Raw genomic sequence first — 18,899 nt, 5'->3', positions numbered from 1 at the left:
CAGCCAGGTGGGAAGATGGTGGCAGCTGCAAAAGCCTCAGTGCCAATGATTCAGGACCAAGCTTCAGCCATGCAGCTGAGTCAGTGTGCTAAGAACTTGGGCACTGCACTAGCTGAACTCCGTACAGCAGCCCAGAAGGTATGTGAGCTGATTCTGGAGTCCTGGGATGATAAGGAATCTGTACAGAATAACCTCTGGCTGGAATAACTATAATCTTAGGCATCAATGAGATATAGCTTTATCTCCGACAGCCAGAACCTGTTCTTACCATTTCAGGCTCAGGAAGCATGTGGACCCTTGGAGATGGATTCTGCTCTGAGTGTGGTACAGAATCTAGAAAGAGACCTACAGGAAGTGAAGGCAGCAGCACGAGATGGCAAACTTAAACCCTTACCTGGAGAGACAGTAAGTATTCTTAATGTGTCCTTCTCACACAAGCCCTTGTCTTCCTTCTGTCTGTGCTACAGAGCTATCCAGAACCTTCAGCTAAACTGTCAGCTGCCTTCAAGAACCTTCTCAAGGGCCCTCCCACTTCCTCCTGAGCCTAAGTTCCACCTCTGTCCCCTCTTTACCCATAGATGGAAAAGTGTACCCAGGACCTTGGCAACAGCACCAAAGCAGTGAGCTCTGCCATTGCCCAACTGCTAGGGGAGGTTGCTCAGGGCAATGAGAATTATGCAGGTATGTGGGAACAGGCCAAGGCTGGGGTGTATGATGGAGAGGTGGGGAAGGAGGAGCTGGATAAGAGCGGGGACTGACAGGAAACTACTGGAATCAAGGCCTGCCAATGAAGGAGCCTTCTCCCTTTCTCTTCACCTGTCTCCCCAGGTATTGCAGCCCGTGATGTGGCTGGTGGACTGCGGTCACTGGCCCAGGCTGCAAGGGGTGTAGCTGCCCTGACATCAGATCCTGCAGTTCAGGCCATTGTGCTTGACACAGCCAGTGATGTGCTGGATAAGGCCAGCAGCCTCATTGAGGAGGCAAAAAAGGCAGCTGGCCATCCAGGGGACCCTGAGAGCCAGCAGCGTCTTGCCCAGGTCAGGTACTGGGAAGGGACCACTACCCTCTTCTCCCATAGGTCCCTACATCTGGGCTACCCTGACAGGACAAAGGTTTCTGAGCCTTACCTACACTGACAGGATCCTCTTTGAATTCCACCTTTTTACTCTGTCCTTTTTTTTTTTTTTTTTTTTGTCCGTCATGGGGCTTGAACTCTGGACTTGGGCACTGTTCTTGCACTCTTCAGCTCAAGGCGAGCGCTCTACTGCTTGAGCCACAGTGCCACTTCCTGTTTTCTAGTGGTTTATTGGAGATAAGAGTCTCACGGACTTTCCTGCCCAGGCTAGCTTTGAACCGTGATCCTCAGATCTCAGCCTCTGAGTAGCTAGGGTTACAGGCGTGAGCCACCGGCGCCGGGCTTTTTACTCTGTCTTGGAAGAAGTATCTCCATTAGATGAGGCACAGGGCTAGATAAAGGCCAAATTTGGGGAGGTTTCATAACAATTCACTCGCTACCCAGAAATCGGCTTGTTTAGATATAACAGCCCCCTTCCCACTTGTACTAAACAACAAAATATGAGAGCTGATTATCTTCCATGTCCCAGAAGGGGAACATGGAATCATCAAATTGTTCTCACTTTGGGACCTTGTCTCCTTTCCATTTCAGGTGGCTAAAGCAGTGACCCAGGCACTAAACCGCTGTGTCAGCTGCCTGCCTGGCCAGCAAGATGTGGATAATGCCCTGAGAGCAGTTGGAGATGCCAGCAAGAGACTCCTAAGTGACTCAGTAAGGGAACCAGGGCATGGAGGGAGCAAAGGAATCAGGGAACACAAAGTCTTCCGTTCCTACCTCTAGACTTCTTTGATCCTGATTTCCCAGCTTTGTCCCCTTCACTCTTCCCAAGCCTTCTGAGCACTCCCCTGGCCCTCCTTTCTCAAGCTCCCCATTGCATCACTCCCCATTTTTCAGTCTGACTTACTTTCTAACCCTGCAGCTTCCTCCCAGCACTGGGACATTTCAAGAAGCTCAGAGCCAGTTGAATGAAGCTGCTGCTGGCCTGAATCAGGCAGCCACAGAACTGGTACAGGCGTCCCGGGGAACTCCTCAGGACCTGGCTCGGGCCTCACGTCGATTTGGAAAGGATTTCAGCACCTTCCTGGAGGCAGGAGTGGAGATGGCAGGACAAGCCCCGGTATGAAGAGAGAGTGGGTCTGGTTGCATGGTCCTTTTCCAGTACTAGATAGGACACACGTGGATTGGCTCTGGCCCATTGCCTTCCCCAGTCTCTTAACAGTGCTTGAATGTATGGGTGCTGGAAAAGAAGGTAACCTTCTCACTTTTAACAGAGCCCGAAGGACCAGGCCCAGGTTGTATCCAACTTGAAGGGAATTTCCATGTCTTCAAGCAAACTTCTTCTAGTTGCCAAGGCCCTGTCCACGGACCCTTCTGCTCCCACCCTCAAGATGCAACTGGCTGAAGCTGCCAGGTAAGAGCTAGAAAGCCCAGCCCTGGGGCAAGTGTGAGAAACTGGAGAGAACACATTTCATCCTTAGCAAAAGAGAAACAGCCAGAGACTTCTATGGATATAAGATCCAAACTATTAACCTACTTGATCAACGTTCTGTCCCCCTGTAGGGCAGTAACTGAGAGCATCAACCAGCTCATCAGCATGTGCACCCAGCAAGCACCTGGCCAGAAGGAGTGTGACAATGCCCTGAGGGAACTGGAGGTAGGCCCTTGCCAAACTAGCTGGGGTTGAGGTTGATAAGTGCATTCTGAGTTTGGGTCTATAGGAGGTGTCTTGGCTCTCATGTCTCTCTTCTCTACACAGACTGTCCGGGAACTCCTGGAGAACCCAATCCAGCCTATCAATGACATGTCCTACTTTGGTTGCCTGGATAGTGTCATGGAGAACTCCAAGGTAAATGTAGTAGGGAGCCTCAGGAAAAATGGAAGATGGAACACTATGCCCTAGACCTAACCCTTGCAATTCTATCTGTCCTTCAGGTGCTGGGTGAGGCCATGACTGGCATCTCCCAAAATGCCAAGAACGGGAACCTGCCAGAGTTTGGAGAGGCCATTTCCACAGCCTCCAAGGCCCTCTGTGGCTTTACTGAAGCGGCTGCACAGGTTATTTCCCTGAGATGGGTTCTTAGAACAGCCCCTTCTTTCCCTGCCCCACCTCTTTTCACATATACCTAAAGGAGTTATAAGGGGGAGGATTTCATTCTGGTAATTCTGTTACTTTTGCTGTGAAATGCTCTCTTTCTGTTTTTGTCTTTTTAAAAAATGTGTGTGTGTGTGTGTGTGTGTCCGTGTGTGTGTGTGTGTGTGTGTCCGTGTGTGTGTCCGTGTGTGTGTGTGTGTGTCCGTGTGTGTGTGTGTGTGTCCGTGTGTGTCCGTGTGTGTGTCCATTGTGGAGCTTGAACTCACTGGGCACTGTCCTTGAGCCTCTTACTTGAGCCACAGCGCCATTTCTAGTTTTTGAGTGGTTAATTGGAGATGAGTCTCATGGGGACTTTTCTGCCCAGGCTGGTTTCAAATTGCAATCCTCAGATCTCAGCCTTCTGAGTAGCATGAGCCACCAGAGCCTAGCAAAGATGCTCTTCAATTTGATGTAGTCCAATTTGTCAATTTTTGCTCTTCTGGGCAACTAGAGTCCTAGTCAGGAAATGTGTACCTGTGCCTATAGCTTCTAGAATTTGCCCCATGATTTTCTGTACTAGTTTTGACATTTCAGACCTTTGAGCTCTTTGACCCAGTTGGAGTTGGTTTTAGTTTGGGGCAGGAAGTAGGGTTAAGTTTCAATCTACTATAGTAGTTTCATAGTTTCAGATGTTACATTTAGATCTTTTATCCATTTTGAGTTGATTTTTATAAAAGGTAAGAAGTAGGGATCTAGTTTCAGTCTCCAACATGTAGATAACCAGTTTTTCCAGCATCGCTGATTGAAGAGATTTCTCTCTCCAGTGTGTTTTAGCTCCTTTGTCAAATATTAGATGTGGTTTTAGTCTTGGGTGTTCTGTATTGTTCCTTTGGTCTTCAAGTCTGTTTTTGTGCCAGTGCCATGCTTGCTTATTTATTTATTTATTTATTTATTTATTTTGCTACTGCAGCTCTGTGGTATAATTTGAAATCTAGTATTGTGATAGTTCCAGCATGATTCATTTTACTCAAAAATTTTTTGCTCCTCATATTCCATATGAATTTTTAGATTGATTTCTCTATTTCTGTCAAGAAAAACATTGGGATTTTGATAGTTATTACATTGAATCAGCAGATTACTTTTGCATATTACAGTATGGCCATTTTTGTGACATACATTGTTAGTCCATGAGCCTGGACTTTCCATCTTCTGATGTCTTCTTCAGTTTGTTTTCTGAAGGTTTTATGATTTTCATCATTACAGTGGTCTTTCACTTTCTTGGTTAAGTTATTGCCTAGTTATTTTATTTTTGAGGCGCTATCTTTATGTGTATGTATATGTGACTTTCGAACTTTTTTTAGTGCCATTCAGAATGTGCTTCACTTTTACCCTATGACCCAGCAAACACAAATATACATCTAAATAGAGCAATAACATGTTTTTTTCTTAACTTCCCCTCCCCCCCTTTTTTTTTTGCCAGTCCTGGGGCTTGAACTCAAGGCCTGAGCACTGTCCTGAGCTTCTTTTGCTTCTTTTTCTATCACTTGAGCCACTGCAGCACTTCCAGCCTTTTCTGTTTATGTGGTACTGAGGAATTGAATCCAGGGCTTCATGAGTACTAGGCAAGCACTCTACTACTGAGACACATTCCCAGCCTTTATCCCTTTTGAGACAGTGTCTGGCTATGTCTCCTAGCCTGGCCTCAAAGTCATGGCTCTGCTGTCTCAGTTTCCTGAGTACTGGGATTATAGGCATGTACTGAAATACCCAATTGGTTGTTTTTACTTTTTAATCTTCTGAGATGTGTAAAACTGTTTAACAAGAGTTTCTTTTTTTCTTTTTTATGGTATAACTATTTCTTACTATACTTTTATTCATGTAGAACTCAGAAAAATGCTGTTCTTTAATCATTTTACCATTTCCCTTCCCTGTCTCCACTGTCAGTTCATCTCTCACCTGCTATCTTTATTTCTCACTACCACTCTCCTTTTTGTCCTTAGGCGGCATATCTCGTTGGTGTCTCTGACCCTAACAGCCAAGCTGGACAACAAGGGCTGGTGGATCCCACCCAGTTTGCCCGTGCAAACCAGGCAATTCAAATGGCCTGTCAGAGTTTGGGGGAGCCTGGCTGTACCCAGGCCCAGGTAATACAAGGGAACCAATACCACAGGCAAGTCTGGGAAAGGGTGGATCAAACTCAAAGGAAGATGAAGCATGTATGAGGGAGGATAAGGTAGAGATCTGTTTGTAACCTTCCACATACGGCTTCTATTTGGGTAACTGTTTTCTTCTGCCATTTTATTTTTTTAGCACTTATTTTTCCAATGAGTGCTAAATTCACAACTTTTCTAAACATATCCAAGCTTATTTTCCCACTTGCTCTATTTTGTTTCTTCCCTATTAGCTTATCTGTCTTTCATCTTCCCCTCCCCCACATTCAGCTCATCTTTATAAATGTCTTTTCCCCAAATCTTGACTTTTCTGGTGACTCTCTTTCCTATTTTGACACCAAGAGTATTATACTCTATTCCCCAACTGTAAAAATGGTTCCTCCTTGGCGGTGTACATTTCCCTCCTGTTGTCATTACAACTTTTCTGTGTCTCTGTCTCCTCAGGTGCTCTCTGCAGCCACCATTGTGGCAAAACACACCTCTGCACTGTGTAACAGCTGCCGCCTGGCTTCTGCCCATACCGCCAATCCTACCGCCAAACGCCAGTTTGTACAATCAGCCAAAGAAGTGGCCAACAGTACAGCCAATCTTGTCAAGACTATCAAGGTTCCTGGTGCTTAAATTCTTAGCATCTCCCTGACTTGTCCCGCCATCTCTCCCAAATTCCCCAGTTATTTCCCAAGGCCTCTGACTAAGCTCAAGCCCTTTCTAATCCAGACTGGCCATCACTAACTTCTTTCAATCCTTTGAACCATGGAGGGAGGCCTGGGCTATATACCTCATGAGGGCTTCTCTGTTATTTCCAGGCACTAGACGGTGCCTTCACAGAAGAGAACCGTGCCCAGTGCCGAGCAGCCACAGCGCCACTGCTGGAGGCTGTGGACAATTTGAGTGCCTTCGCATCTAACCCTGAGTTTTCCAGTGTCCCTGCCCAGATAAGCCCTGAGGTGAGGCAGTGGGTGGAAAGAACCAACCAGAGAGTATTATCACCTCATCTTGAGGCATCGTGAAACTTAAACCTCCCTGCCTCTCCTCTCCTCAGGGCCGAGCGGCCATGGAACCCATTGTAATCTCTGCTAAGACAATGTTGGAGAGTGCTGGGGGACTAATCCAGACAGCCAGGGCTCTGGCAGTCAATCCCCGGGACCCCCCAAGCTGGTCAGTGCTGGCTGGTCACTCCAGGACGGTCTCAGACTCCATCAAGAAACTTATTACAAGTATGAGGTACTGATGGGTAAAGAATCAGTGTGACTGAAGACAAATATGGTGGCAGATAGGAGGAGGTACTTGTGTCCGATTAGGCAGTGTAGTGATGAGGATGCCTGTTCCTCCAGCTTGGGAAGAACTGGGGAATATAGGCTAGCCTTGTTTAAAGGCGATATTCCTGGTGTAGAACCTGTGATATGTCTGCAGGGACAAGGCCCCAGGACAGCTGGAGTGTGAGACGGCCATCGCAGCTCTGAATAGCTGTCTACGGGACCTAGACCAGGCTTCTCTTGCTGCTGTTAGCCAACAGCTCACTCCCCGTGAGGGAATCTCTCAGGAGGTAAGGACACAGGTAGTGTCTGGGAAGGAAGAGGTTAAGCTTGAGGAGGTAAGGATTGGGCTGAAACATGCCTGTGTGGAGGTAGTTGGAGGCAGTTATTAGGGAAGGAAGGATGCTGGCTGGAAGCATAACTCAATAGTAAGAGGATAAGCTAAGCATATATAAGGCCTCAGCTACATCTCCTCCACCACCAAAAAGAAAAAGAGAGACAGAAAAAAAGAAAAAGAAAGAAGGAAGGAAAGGGGGAAAGAAGGGGAAGGGGGAGGGAAAATGGGGTCCTACTAGAGGTCACAGTCGGGGCTGATGTTCACCTCCTCCCCCAGGCCTTGCACACTCAGATGCTTACTGCAGTACAGGAGATCTCCCATCTCATCGAGCCACTAGCCAATGCTGCCAGAGCTGAAGCCTCCCAGCTGGGACACAAGGTATGAGGGAGATATGTCAGGAGCCCTGGGCAGGGAGGGGGGATATAAGAGATTTTACCTTACCCTCATCTCAATCTTTTGCTTCAGGTGTCCCAGATGGCCCAGTACTTTGAGCCACTCACCCTGGCTGCAGTGGGTGCTGCCTCTAAGACCTTAAGCCACCCGCAGCAGATGGCGCTCCTGGACCAGACTAAAACATTGGCAGAGTCTGCCCTACAGTTGCTGTACACTGCCAAGGAGGCTGGTGGTAACCCCAAGGTAGTGGAGGGGGAGACAGCCTGCTGCTAGTAAGGGCGGGAGAAGCAGGACCAGCATGGCTCCTTCCACTAACTCTCTGTCCCCCACAGCAAGCAGCGCACACCCAGGAAGCCCTGGACGAAGCTGTGCAGATGATGACAGAGGCTGTAGAGGACCTGACAACTACACTCAATGAGGCAGCCAGTGCTGCCGGCGTCGTTGGTGGCATGGTGGACTCCATCACCCAGGCTATCAACCAGGTTAGGATTTTGGGGTGCCCGTGGACACAAAGGTTACTCTGGGCCAGGGAAATTAGTAATAGTGGCAGAAATCCTGACAGTTTCCTTTTCCCTCATCCTTCCCTTTCAGCTAGATGAAGGACCAATGGGTGAGCCAGAAGGTTCCTTTGTGGATTACCAAACAACTATGGTGCAGACAGCCAAGGCCATTGCAGTCACTGTTCAGGAGATGGTAAGTTTATGACATTTCAATATGATTGCCCTTGGAAGATTGAGATTTGTCAAAACTTCTCTTCTTCTGTTATCACCAGGTAACCAAGTCAAACACCAGCCCCGAGGAGTTGGGTCCTCTTGCCAACCAGCTGACCAGTGACTATGGCCGACTGGCCTCTCAGGCCAAACCTGCAGCTGTGGCTGCTGAAAACGAAGAGGTGCTTACTTAAACATACGCACACACACACACACACACACACACACACACACACACACAGGAAATCCCAGGAGCTTGCACACTCTTACTACCTCTAGGCTGTCAGAAACATGCTGAAAACGAAGAGGTGCTTACTTAAACACACACAGAGGAAATCCCAGGAGCTTGCACACTCTTACTACCTCTAGGCTGTCAGAAACAGGCTTCTCTGGAAAGAGGCAGGGCTCTGCACAGAGATACTCAAAACCTTAAGTCACAGGGATTAAGGAGATAGCTCAGAATCTAGAAACTTCTGGATTTCACTCTTCTTGACTCTGCCTGTCCCCATTCTTGGCTTGTGGCTGTTTCAGTGCTGTGCTACAAGTCTGTATTCCCTCTGTTCCCTATTTAGTTCTTCCCTGTGACAACCTCACAGAGCTTATCCTTCCCCAGAATCCTGGCTTTCCAAGAAAGCAAGCATCTTAGCAAGACCCATCAACCTCCAAGCCTTCCACAATTTGCCACACAGGGCAAATTGTAACCTGTGGCACTCTTTCTCAAATACTCAAGCATTAAAGTGCTTCCTTCCTTTCTCCCCACTATGCTTAACACACTCCTTACCAATCAGTGCTTTCACAGTTTCTTTCCATATGTAGTAGGTGACCTACTACTTATACAATATGAACCAGAAAAGTCTACTGGGAATTTGTACAACTCCATTAGCCTATGACACACATTGCTTTTATGTCCTTAGTAACTCCTCCAAGCTCAATGAGGGTACCCTGAGTTCCCCTTGTAAAATCCTTTCTCGTTCCCTCTGCTTGCAGATAGGTGCCCACATCAAACACCGAGTACAGGAACTGGGTCATGGCTGTGCTGCTTTGGTCACCAAGGCAGGTGCTCTGCAGTGCAGCCCCAGTGATGCCTATACCAAGAAGGAGCTCATAGAGTGTGCCCGGAGAGTCTCAGAGAAGGTGACCAAGCTGATCTTGATGGCTGTGGGGATCCAGGGGTCTTCCCACCCTCCTCCTACTTCCCTGGTCCTCTCCCCTTATCCAGACATGGGTCACCTTTCCCTTGCCCATAGCACTGTGTGACTTTGCATACCCCAGGTCTCCCATGTCCTGGCTGCCCTCCAAGCTGGGAACCGCGGCACCCAGGCCTGCATCACAGCAGCCAGTGCAGTGTCCGGCATCATCGCAGACCTGGACACCACCATCATGTTTGCTACTGCTGGTACGCTCAACCGTGAGGGTGCTGAAACCTTCGCTGACCACCGGTGAGTTGGGTACTGCTATGAGGGATGCAGATAGGTTGGGGTCTGGGCAGGAAGAGGCAGGAGTATCATTAGCTCATGTAAAACTGGATTAGAAACCTTGGACTAGCTGGAGCTGGGAGAGTTATTTGAGAGCTGACTAGGCTGTACCTCCCCCCAGGGAAGGCATTCTTAAGACTGCGAAGGTGCTTGTGGAGGACACCAAGGTCCTGGTACAGAATGCAGCTGGCAGTCAAGAGAAGTTGGCACAAGCTGCCCAGTCCTCTGTGGCCACCATTACCCGCCTTGCTGATGTGGTCAAGCTTGGGGCAGCTAGCCTGGGAGCTGAGGATCCTGAGACCCAGGTACCTATTTGACACCCCTGATTCTGGCCAGACCCACTTCCTGTACCCTTCCAATGGACCAGAACTTCCTCTCCCACACAGGTGGTGCTGATCAATGCCGTGAAAGATGTAGCCAAGGCCCTGGGAGACCTCATCAGCGCAACAAAGGCAGCAGCTGGCAAAGTTGGGGATGACCCTGCAGTGTGGCAGCTGAAGAACTCTGCCAAGGTTTGGGGGAATGAACCAACATCAGGAGGGGGGCAGTTAATGCCCTTCCTCCTGCTCCTTAAAATGACCCCTGCTCCCACTCATCTGCTGCCCTTAGGTTATGGTGACCAATGTGACATCATTGCTGAAAACAGTGAAGGCTGTGGAAGATGAGGCCACCAAAGGCACAAGGGCGCTGGAGGCAACCACAGAACATATACGGCAGGAACTGGCAGTAAGCACAAGCCTGGGGAATCAGAGACAAGGCTGGGGAGAGGGAACATAATAGACTGTTAGCATGTTACCTCAGTTGGATTCATAAAAATAGGAAGTCACATAAATTCTCTCATCACCAAAGTTCTCCCATGGCCTTTCCCTTTCTCACTTATTATCTCCTTGGTTGTTATTTTGGGTTTTTTGGGAGGGAGTAAGGGAGTTGATGGTACTAGGGCTTGAACTTGAGGCCTTAAGATCACTCAGTCTGGGGCTGGGAAGGTGGCTCGGTGGTAGAGCGCTTGCCTTGCATGCATAAGGCCCTGGGTTCGATTCCTCAGCACCACATAAGCAAAAAGAAAAAAGCCGGAAGTGGCGCTGTGGCTCAAGTGGTAGAGCGCTAGCCCTGAGCTGAAGAGCTGAGGGACAGCGCCCAGGCCCAGAGTTCAGGCCCCACGACCGGACCCCTTCCCCCCCCAAAAAAAAAGATCACTCAGTCTGCTTGCTCAGTTGGTACTGTACCACTCAAGTCATACCTCCTATTTTTGCTTATTATTTTGAAAATGGAGTCTAGCAGACCTTTCTACCCAAGCTGGCTTCAAACCATACTCATCCAGATCTCAGCTTGCTGAGTATCTAGAATTACAGGCTTGAGCCACTGGCTTCTGGCTGACTCCTTAGCATCTGATGACTGTCTTCTTTTACTACCATATTCCCATTTGTTCCAGTCACTAAAGGCATTGTAGTTGCCACATTCCGTGCCACCTTCCTGGTCTCCATCCTATTCAGACATTTCCATAGCATTTGGCTCTGTTAATAAGTTATTCTCTAAAGTTCGTTCCACCTTTGGCTTTTTTTTTTTTTTTTTTTTTTTTTTGGTCATGGGGCTTGAACTCCCTGGGCGCTGTCCCTCAGCTCTTCAGCTCAAGGCAAGCGCTCTACCACTTGTGCCACAGTGCCACTTCCGGTTTTTTGGTGCTTAATTGGAGATAAAAGTCTCACAGACTTTCCTGCCAGGGCTGGCTTTGAACTGTGATCCTCAGGTCTCAGCCTTCTGAGTAGCTAAGATTACAGGTGTGAGCCACCAGTACCCAGCTACCTTTGGCTTTCTTGATACAGCCTTTCTATTTGTCTCTCAGTATCTCTTCAGTAGCCTTCATTAAATCACCTTCAACTTAGGAAATATGGAGACACATTTACTGTAGAATTTCATTCATTTTCCCTCTCTTAAACACCAACATCCATTTCTGACTTTATCTCAACTGCCTTTTGATATCACCATCAATGCCTCCTTCCAGCTGTCCTGCCAGATGTGACATTTCCCATGAATGATAGTCACAACCCCTAGTGGTAGGGTCCTCCTCATCTTTGACCTGCCTTTGTCACATCAAAGTCATTGCCAAGTCCTTGGGCTCACCTGCTCCATTCCCTTTTATTGTCATCCCTACTTTCTAGTCCATGTGTCAGTAGCTCTATATACACTTTCATTAGTTCTCTCTCACTCTGCCTGCTAGATCAGCTTTCTACCTAGTGTCCTTGTTTCAGTTTCTTGCATTCCTCTCTGCTTCTCCAATTCCTAAACTCTTCTGATGTTTCTGTTGTTACCTTAGAAATATCCAAATTGGAGTTCTTTTCTTCCCTTCCTTTCCTTTCCTTCCTTTCTTTCTTCCTTTCTTCTTTGCTTCTTTCTTTCTCTCTCTTTTTCTTTCTTTGTCTTTGCTTTCTTCCTCTCCTTCCCTTTCCATTCCTTTTTTTTTTTTTTTTTTTTTTTGGTTGTGGGGCTTGAACTCTGGGCCTCACCGCTGTCCCTCAGCTCTTCAGCTCAAGGCTAGCACTCTACCACTTGAGCTACAGCGCCACTTCCAGTTTTCTAGTGGTTTATTGGAGATAAGAGTTTCACGGACTTTCCTGCCCGGGCTGGCTTTGAACCTCGATCCTCAGATCGCAGCCTCCTGAGTAGCTAGGATTACAGGCGTGAGCCACCAGCACCCGGCTTCATTCCTTTTCTTTCTTCTCTCTCTCTTTTTTCTGGTACTGGGGCTTGAACTTAGTCTTGCACTCTCACTCATCTTTTTTCTCTTATGGCTGGTACTCTACCATTTGAGCTATGCTTCCGTTCTTTTTTTTTTTTTTTTTTTTCTGGTTAATTGGAGTTGACTCTCTTGGATTTGTCTGCCTGGACTGACTTTGAACCTTCCCCATCTCTCTCACCACCACCTTGTCCAAACCACATCACTCTGAAGTTGGTTCACGCAGTAACCTGTCTGATTTCCACTATGCAGTAGTTGCCCCTCCAATTCATCTTTTCTACACAGCAACCAGAATTACTTGTTAAAAAATAAATAAATCAGGTTGGGCGCCAGTGGCTCAGGCCTGTAATCCTAGCTATTCAAGAGGCTGAGATCTGAGGATTGAAGTTCAAAGCCAGGCTAGGCAGGAAAGTCCCTGAGACTCTTTTTTTTTTTTTTTTTTTTTTTTTTTTGTCGGTCGTGGGTCTTGAACTCTGGGCCTGGGCGCTGTCCCTCAGCTCTTCAGCTCAAGGCGAGCGCTCTACCACTTGAGCTACAGCGCCACTTCCGCTTTTCTTGGTGGTTTATTGGAGATAGGAGTCTCACGGTCTTTCCTGCCCGGGCTGGCTTTGAACCGGGATCCTCAGATCTCAGCCTCCTGAGTAGCTAGGATTACAGGCGTGAGCCACCAGCGCCCGGCTCCCTGAGACTCTTATCTCCAAAACCAGATGTGATGCTGTGTCTCAAATGGTAGAGCACTTGCCTTGAGCCTGAAGAGCTGAGGAATAGCACCCAGGCCCAGAGTTCAAGCCCCACGACCAACAAAAAAGAAAAAAAAAATCAGGGCTAATAATACAGCAAGTATGTGAGATGTGAGGCCCTGGATTGGTTCCCCAACACAGCCAAAACGTCTACGTATGTTTATACACTTATATGTGGGAACATATATACAGATATATATATATATATATATATATATATATATATATATATATATATATACACACACATACATATAAACATGTATATGTGTATAGATAATATATATTATATAGTTATATATGATATGTATGATATATAACTATATAATATATATAATATATAACTATATATAGTTATATATAATATATAGTTATATGTGTAATTAGTTATATATATGATATATATAACTATAGATATATATAATATATATACATGAGATTATGTTACTTTGCTGCTTAAAATTCACTAGTGAGCTGAGTATGGTGGTACACACCTGTAATCCTAGCATTCAAGAGGCAGGAAGATCAGGAGTTCAAGGCTTGCCTGGGCTATATATCAAGATGCTGTCTCCAAATAAATAGCCTACTAATGATAGCCCCTGCCAACTTCTCCAGTGCCATGTATTTGACTCCTTTCTGTGCCCCCATTAAACTTTGTCAGTTTGTTTTTGAGTTTTTTTTGGTCATAGGACTTGAACTCAGGGCCTACGCACTCTCCCTAAGCTCTTTTGCTCAAGGCTAGTGCCCTACCACTTTGAGCCACAGTTCCACAGTTGCAGTTTTCTGGTGGTTAATTGGAAATAAGAGTCTACCTAGGCTGGCTTTGAGTGTGACCCTCAGATCTCAGCCTCCTAAGTAGCTAGGCTTACAAGCCTATCTGTTTTGTTGATCATATTCAGGACATTGTTATGCTAAGCAACAGTGCTTTTCCACTGAAATACTCTCAGCCTTTATCAGTTTTGCCTTCCTTCCTCCCTTCCCTCCTTTCCTCCCTCCCTTACTTCCATGGTGCTGAAGACCAAATCCAGGACCGCACACATGCTAAATGTTTACTCTTCTAAGCTATACAGTCAGAAACAATGATCAAGTAGCTTCTATTAGCTGTGATACAGAAACATCTATAGGACTTGGCAGAGAATCTAACCTATGTAGTTCAATCTGACCTACTGACCAGGCCTGCCTTAACTCTTGGATGCTAGGATTACAGGCATAGAGGGGAATGCTTATTGAAAGACCATATGATTGAGTATCTTTTTTTTTTTTTGCCAACCTGAGGCTTGAAGTCAGGGCCTGGGAACTGTCCCTGTGCTTCTTTGCTCCAGGCTAGCACTCCACCACTTGAGCCACAGCACTACTTCTGACTTTTTCTGTTTATGTGGTACTGAGGAATCGACCCCCAGGGCTTCATGCATGCTAGGCAAGCACTTTGCCACTAAGCCACTTTCCAAGCCCTGATTGAGTGTCTTGATGGACTGAAAATTTCCTTCACATCTACATTTTCAGGAAGTTTGGATAATAATTTTTAAATATCTAAATTGAAGAAAATCTAATTAATTAGAATAATATGTGTGAACATAAGTTATTTACTTGTATAGTCTTTAGATAAAAGTTCAAGGGGCTGGGAAGGTGGCTCAGTGGTAGAGCGCTTGCCTTGCGTGCCTGAGGCCCTGGGTTCGATTCCTCAGCACCACATAAGCAAAATAAAAAAAAAAAAAAGCTAGAAGTGGCGCTGTGGCTCAAGTGGTAGAGCGCTAGCCTTGAGCTGAAGAGCTGAGGGACAGCGCACAGGCCCAGAGTTCAGGCCCCACGACCGGACCCAAAAAAAAAAAAAGTTCAAGTCCTGGTCTCAGACCAAAAAAAAAAAAAAAAAAGATAAAAGTTTATAAATATCCAACATAATTTTTTTAACATTCCTATTAATGAGTAAACAGCCATGCACTGTGGCTCACACCTGTAATCCTAGCTACTCAGGAGGCTAAGATCTGAGGATCCCAGGGTGAAGCCAGCCCAGGCAGGAAAGTCCATGAGACTCTTATCTCCAGTTAACCACCAGAAAACCAGCAGTGGTGCTGTGGCTCAAAGTGATAGAGCAGTAGCCTTGAGCAAAATAGCTCAGGGATAGCAACTAGTCCCTGAGTTCAAGCCCCACAACCAACAACAGCAGCAACAAACGAGCAAACAAAACCACATGAGTACAGATACTGTCTTCAAATTTCAGCCATTGTAAAATCTTTTTATTCTTTCCCAATAGGTTTTCTGTTCCCCAGAACCACCAGCCAAGACTTCTACCCCAGAAGATTTCATCCGAATGACCAAGGGTATTACCATGGCAACAGCCAAAGCTGTTGCCGCTGGTAATTCCTGTCGCCAGGAGGATGTCATTGCCACAGCCAATCTGAGCCGCCGCGCTATCGCAGATATGCTTCGGGCTTGCAAGGTAAGAATAAGGCAGCCTTGATGTGGAACATGAAGGCAGCACAACCACAGAGGTTTGGGAGCTCTAGAGTTCTTTGGGATTCTAAAGCTTCCATGTGACTGGACACAGGAAGCAGCTTACCACCCGGAAGTGGCCCCTGATGTACGGCTTCGAGCCCTGCGCTATGGCCGGGAATGTGCCAATGGCTACCTGGAACTGCTGGACCATGTGCTCCTGGTAAGGAGGGCATTGTTTGTTCCTCATTCCAGCCTTCCTGTCCTCTTCCGAAAAGCCTCAGGCCCAGTCCACTCATGTTTTTCTCAATTCTTTCCTTACCCTACTATCTGTTTCTCAAGTCCAGTATTATTTCTAGGACCCCACTGATCTTACAGTTTTCTCCCACTCATCTCTTCCTCTTTTCTTGTCTCCTCTCTTCTCATCTGACCTCCCCCTGCTCTACCTTCATCATTTCTTCTCTCTTACCATTTCATCCTTTTCCTGTCCCTTGTCAGCCGGTGAGTGACACAGCATGAAGCATGAGTGTGCTTAGATCCGAGTGTGGTGTTGGAGGGCTATACTGTAGAGAGTGCTCGGGATGGGGGTCAGGGGCATGATCCAACCTGTTTCATAGATTCGGGTGGAACTTAATACCTGACACCCTTTGTTCTCTGTCTCCTACTTTCCCAGACCCTGCAGAAACCAAACCCAGAACTGAAGCAGCAATTGACAGGACACTCAAAGCGGGTGGCTGGCTCAGTCACGGAGCTCATCCAGGCTGCTGAGGCCATGAAGGGTGAGGAATGGCCAGGGGGCTCTGAGCTAGCATCTTTCCATAGTTGCCATAGGAGCCAGGCTCAGTGGTTCTCATCTTGCTCTGCCTTAGCCTCCTCCTACCCCCTTCATCCCATCAGGAACAGAATGGGTAGACCCAGAAGACCCCACAGTCATCGCTGAGAATGAGCTCTTAGGAGCTGCAGCTGCCATTGAGGCTGCAGCCAAAAAGCTAGAGCAGCTGAAGCCCCGGGCCAAACCCAAGGTCAGTCCTGCGCCTCACACCTACCCTCAGAAGGGCAGGTGATTCCTATCTCTGTCCCCTGTCTGTGACTCTGTCTGCATCATGTGTGTCTTCGCTGCAGGAGGCAGATGAGTCTTTGAACTTTGAGGAGCAGATACTGGAAGCTGCTAAGTCCATTGCAGCAGCCACCAGTGCACTGGTAAAGGCTGCATCCGCTGCCCAGAGGGAACTGGTGGCCCAAGGGAAGGTAAGTACTTAAATACCCAGAAGAATGGAGATAGGGCAGCTGCTCCATTCTTGTGCCCCATCCCCAGAGGAGAGGCTCTGAAGAAGAAGAGCATGTGTCTTTAATTGTTGCCTTTCTCGTAGGTGGGCGCCATTCCAGCCAATGCACTGGATGATGGGCAGTGGTCCCAAGGCCTCATTTCTGCTGTGAGTATACAGTAATCACTAGGTCTCTCAAAGTTTAGGAGACTTAAGGAGGCTAGAAGACAATGAACTGGGTAAGAGGCATATTTTAATCTATTTATCTCTGCTTTAGGCCCGGACAGTGGCTGCAGCTACGAACAATCTGTGTGAAGCAGCCAACGCAGCTGTCCTAGGCCACGCCAGCCAGGAGAAGCTCATCTCCTCAGCCAAGCAGGTAGCGGCTTCCACAGCCCAGCTCCTCGTGGCTTGCAAGGTCAAGGCTGACCAGGACTCTGAGGCAATGAAACGCCTTCAGGTAAGGACCCCTGACGCACTCCGCTATCTGTTGGACTTCACCGCTTTAAATCCTCACCCAGAAGCCATATTTCTGTGAGGAAGTTGATGAAATCTCTTAGGGACTCTTAAGTTCTTTTTTTTTTTTGGTCAGTTGTGGGGCCTGAACTCTGGGCCTGGGCGCTGTCCCTCAGCTTTTCAGCTCAAGGCTAGCGCTCTACCATTTGAGCCACAGCACCACTTCTGGCTTTTTCTGCTTATGTGATGCTGAGGAATCAAACCCAGGGCCCCATGCATTCAAGGCAAGCGCTCTACTGAGTCACCTTCCCAGCCCCGACTCTGAGTTCTTAACTCATGCTTCTTAACTCAGGCTGCTGGTAACGCAGTGAAGCGAGCCTCGGATAACCTGGTGAAGGCAGCCCAGAAAGCTGCAGCCTTTGAAGACCAGGAGAATGAAACAGTGGTGGTGAAGGAGAAGATGGTTGGGGGCATTGCCCAGGTGAGCCACTCAGAAAGGCACTGTCAGGAGGCCAAACCCATTGTCTGCGCTCTCTCCCATCCTCCCACCCTTTATGCCTTACTTGCTGAGTTGAGTCTCCATCCTTCATTCCTTAGATCATTGCAGCACAGGAAGAGATGCTTCGGAAGGAACGAGAGCTGGAGGAGGCACGGAAGAAGCTGGCCCAGATCCGGCAGCAGCAGTACAAGTTCCTGCCTTCAGAGCTTCGAGATGAGCACTAGGGAAGCCACTTCTATTTAATGCAGACCCAGCCCAGAGACTGTGCCTGCCACTACCAAAGCCTTCTGGGCTGTCAGGGCCCTACCTGCCCAACCCCAGCACTCCCCAAAGTGCCTGCCAAACCCCGGGCCTGGCCCTGCCCAGTCCCACTGCACATGCCCTATTCTCTCCCTGATTCCAAGTGCCTTTTTATACCCTAGGCCCTCTAAGTGCCTGCCCTTTCCCAGAGTATTAACGCTCCGAGAGTATTATTAACGCTGCTGTACCTCAGTCTGAACCTGTCAGGGACCCAGCCCACTCAGCCCTGCCAGCAGCTTCCAGCCAGCGCCCACAGCCTCATCCGCTCTCAACTCATCCCTTTTTGATACTACTTTTCCCCCACCCCAGCTATGTCTGGGACTGCAGGGTTGTAAGCCCCAAACAGGTCATGGTCCAATAAAGATAATTCTACCTAGCTTTGTGATGCCTGACTTTGTGAGGAGGTTTGAGATCCTCCCAGGACAGTAGGGGAGAGTAAAACTATTTTGTGTCACCCAAAAATGACACAAAATAGTCATGTGAAGTGGCCGTGGGGGAGATAAGCAATCTGCCCTATTAGGCCCCTTCCTCCTCCCTGCACCCAGATTTCTAAATTATCCTAGTCTGAGAGCTGTGCCTAAAAGGCCATGCTCCTATTGTCCCTGCCTCCCTGGCCAGTGTCTAAGCCTCACCAAGTGTCATTCTTCTGTTGCTAGGGTAGCAGCTGCCACTGCTCATTGTGGCTACCAGGACACTTTGTTCTTCATAGCTACTTAGAATATGTAAACAGAGTCCCCAGCCAAATTCAAATCTTCAAAAGTAGCTTTGCTGAAAAAGAATAGCCTATAAAATGTAAACATCTGAGCCTAAGATAACTGATCGCACAACTGGTGATAGCAGTTAGCAAGCAAAATATCCAGCCTAATGAGTTACCAAGAAAAATACCCAGCCTAATGAGTTGGAGTACTCCTTAGAAGAGACTAAAGGAAAGGCCTAGATGCTTAGCACAGGTGTGAAGCTTGAGTTGGTGGGGCAGAGCTCCCCTAG

At 47.7% G+C, this 18,899-nt stretch overlaps 1 protein-coding gene across 1 annotated transcript in view; it reads left to right on the top strand.

Annotated features, from left to right (window-relative positions):
• Tln1 (talin 1) overlaps positions 1-18,288 on the top strand; it is a 36,750-nt gene extending 18,462 nt beyond the window's left edge. The window contains exons 24-57 of the mRNA XM_070009618.1: positions 4-138; positions 277-405; positions 579-681; positions 829-1,037; positions 1,667-1,786; positions 1,995-2,192; positions 2,347-2,486; positions 2,636-2,729; positions 2,832-2,921; positions 3,008-3,130; positions 5,147-5,290; positions 5,762-5,923; positions 6,124-6,264; positions 6,360-6,541; positions 6,731-6,863; positions 7,187-7,288; positions 7,376-7,546; positions 7,636-7,785; positions 7,895-7,996; positions 8,076-8,195; positions 9,001-9,147; positions 9,286-9,452; positions 9,610-9,793; positions 9,875-10,000; positions 10,098-10,214; positions 15,214-15,399; positions 15,508-15,615; positions 16,066-16,171; positions 16,290-16,414; positions 16,515-16,640; positions 16,763-16,825; positions 16,935-17,117; positions 17,466-17,594; positions 17,711-18,288. Of these exons, the coding sequence (XP_069865719.1) occupies positions 4-138; positions 277-405; positions 579-681; positions 829-1,037; positions 1,667-1,786; positions 1,995-2,192; positions 2,347-2,486; positions 2,636-2,729; positions 2,832-2,921; positions 3,008-3,130; positions 5,147-5,290; positions 5,762-5,923; positions 6,124-6,264; positions 6,360-6,541; positions 6,731-6,863; positions 7,187-7,288; positions 7,376-7,546; positions 7,636-7,785; positions 7,895-7,996; positions 8,076-8,195; positions 9,001-9,147; positions 9,286-9,452; positions 9,610-9,793; positions 9,875-10,000; positions 10,098-10,214; positions 15,214-15,399; positions 15,508-15,615; positions 16,066-16,171; positions 16,290-16,414; positions 16,515-16,640; positions 16,763-16,825; positions 16,935-17,117; positions 17,466-17,594; positions 17,711-17,836 (4,641 nt within the window). The 3' untranslated portion in view covers positions 17,837-18,288. The remainder of the gene's footprint in view (positions 1-3; positions 139-276; positions 406-578; positions 682-828; positions 1,038-1,666; positions 1,787-1,994; positions 2,193-2,346; positions 2,487-2,635; positions 2,730-2,831; positions 2,922-3,007; positions 3,131-5,146; positions 5,291-5,761; positions 5,924-6,123; positions 6,265-6,359; positions 6,542-6,730; positions 6,864-7,186; positions 7,289-7,375; positions 7,547-7,635; positions 7,786-7,894; positions 7,997-8,075; positions 8,196-9,000; positions 9,148-9,285; positions 9,453-9,609; positions 9,794-9,874; positions 10,001-10,097; positions 10,215-15,213; positions 15,400-15,507; positions 15,616-16,065; positions 16,172-16,289; positions 16,415-16,514; positions 16,641-16,762; positions 16,826-16,934; positions 17,118-17,465; positions 17,595-17,710) is intronic.
• Positions 18,289-18,899: the final 611 nt, after the last annotated feature.

Source organism: Dipodomys merriami, unplaced genomic scaffold (genome assembly GCF_024711535.1).
Source record: "Dipodomys merriami isolate MVZ:Mamm:240054 unplaced genomic scaffold, mDipMer1.0.p SCAF_11, whole genome shotgun sequence".
In the NCBI taxonomy this organism is placed as follows: domain Eukaryota; kingdom Metazoa; phylum Chordata; class Mammalia; order Rodentia; family Heteromyidae; genus Dipodomys; species Dipodomys merriami.
This window is presented reverse-complemented; position numbering and strand designations above follow the sequence as displayed.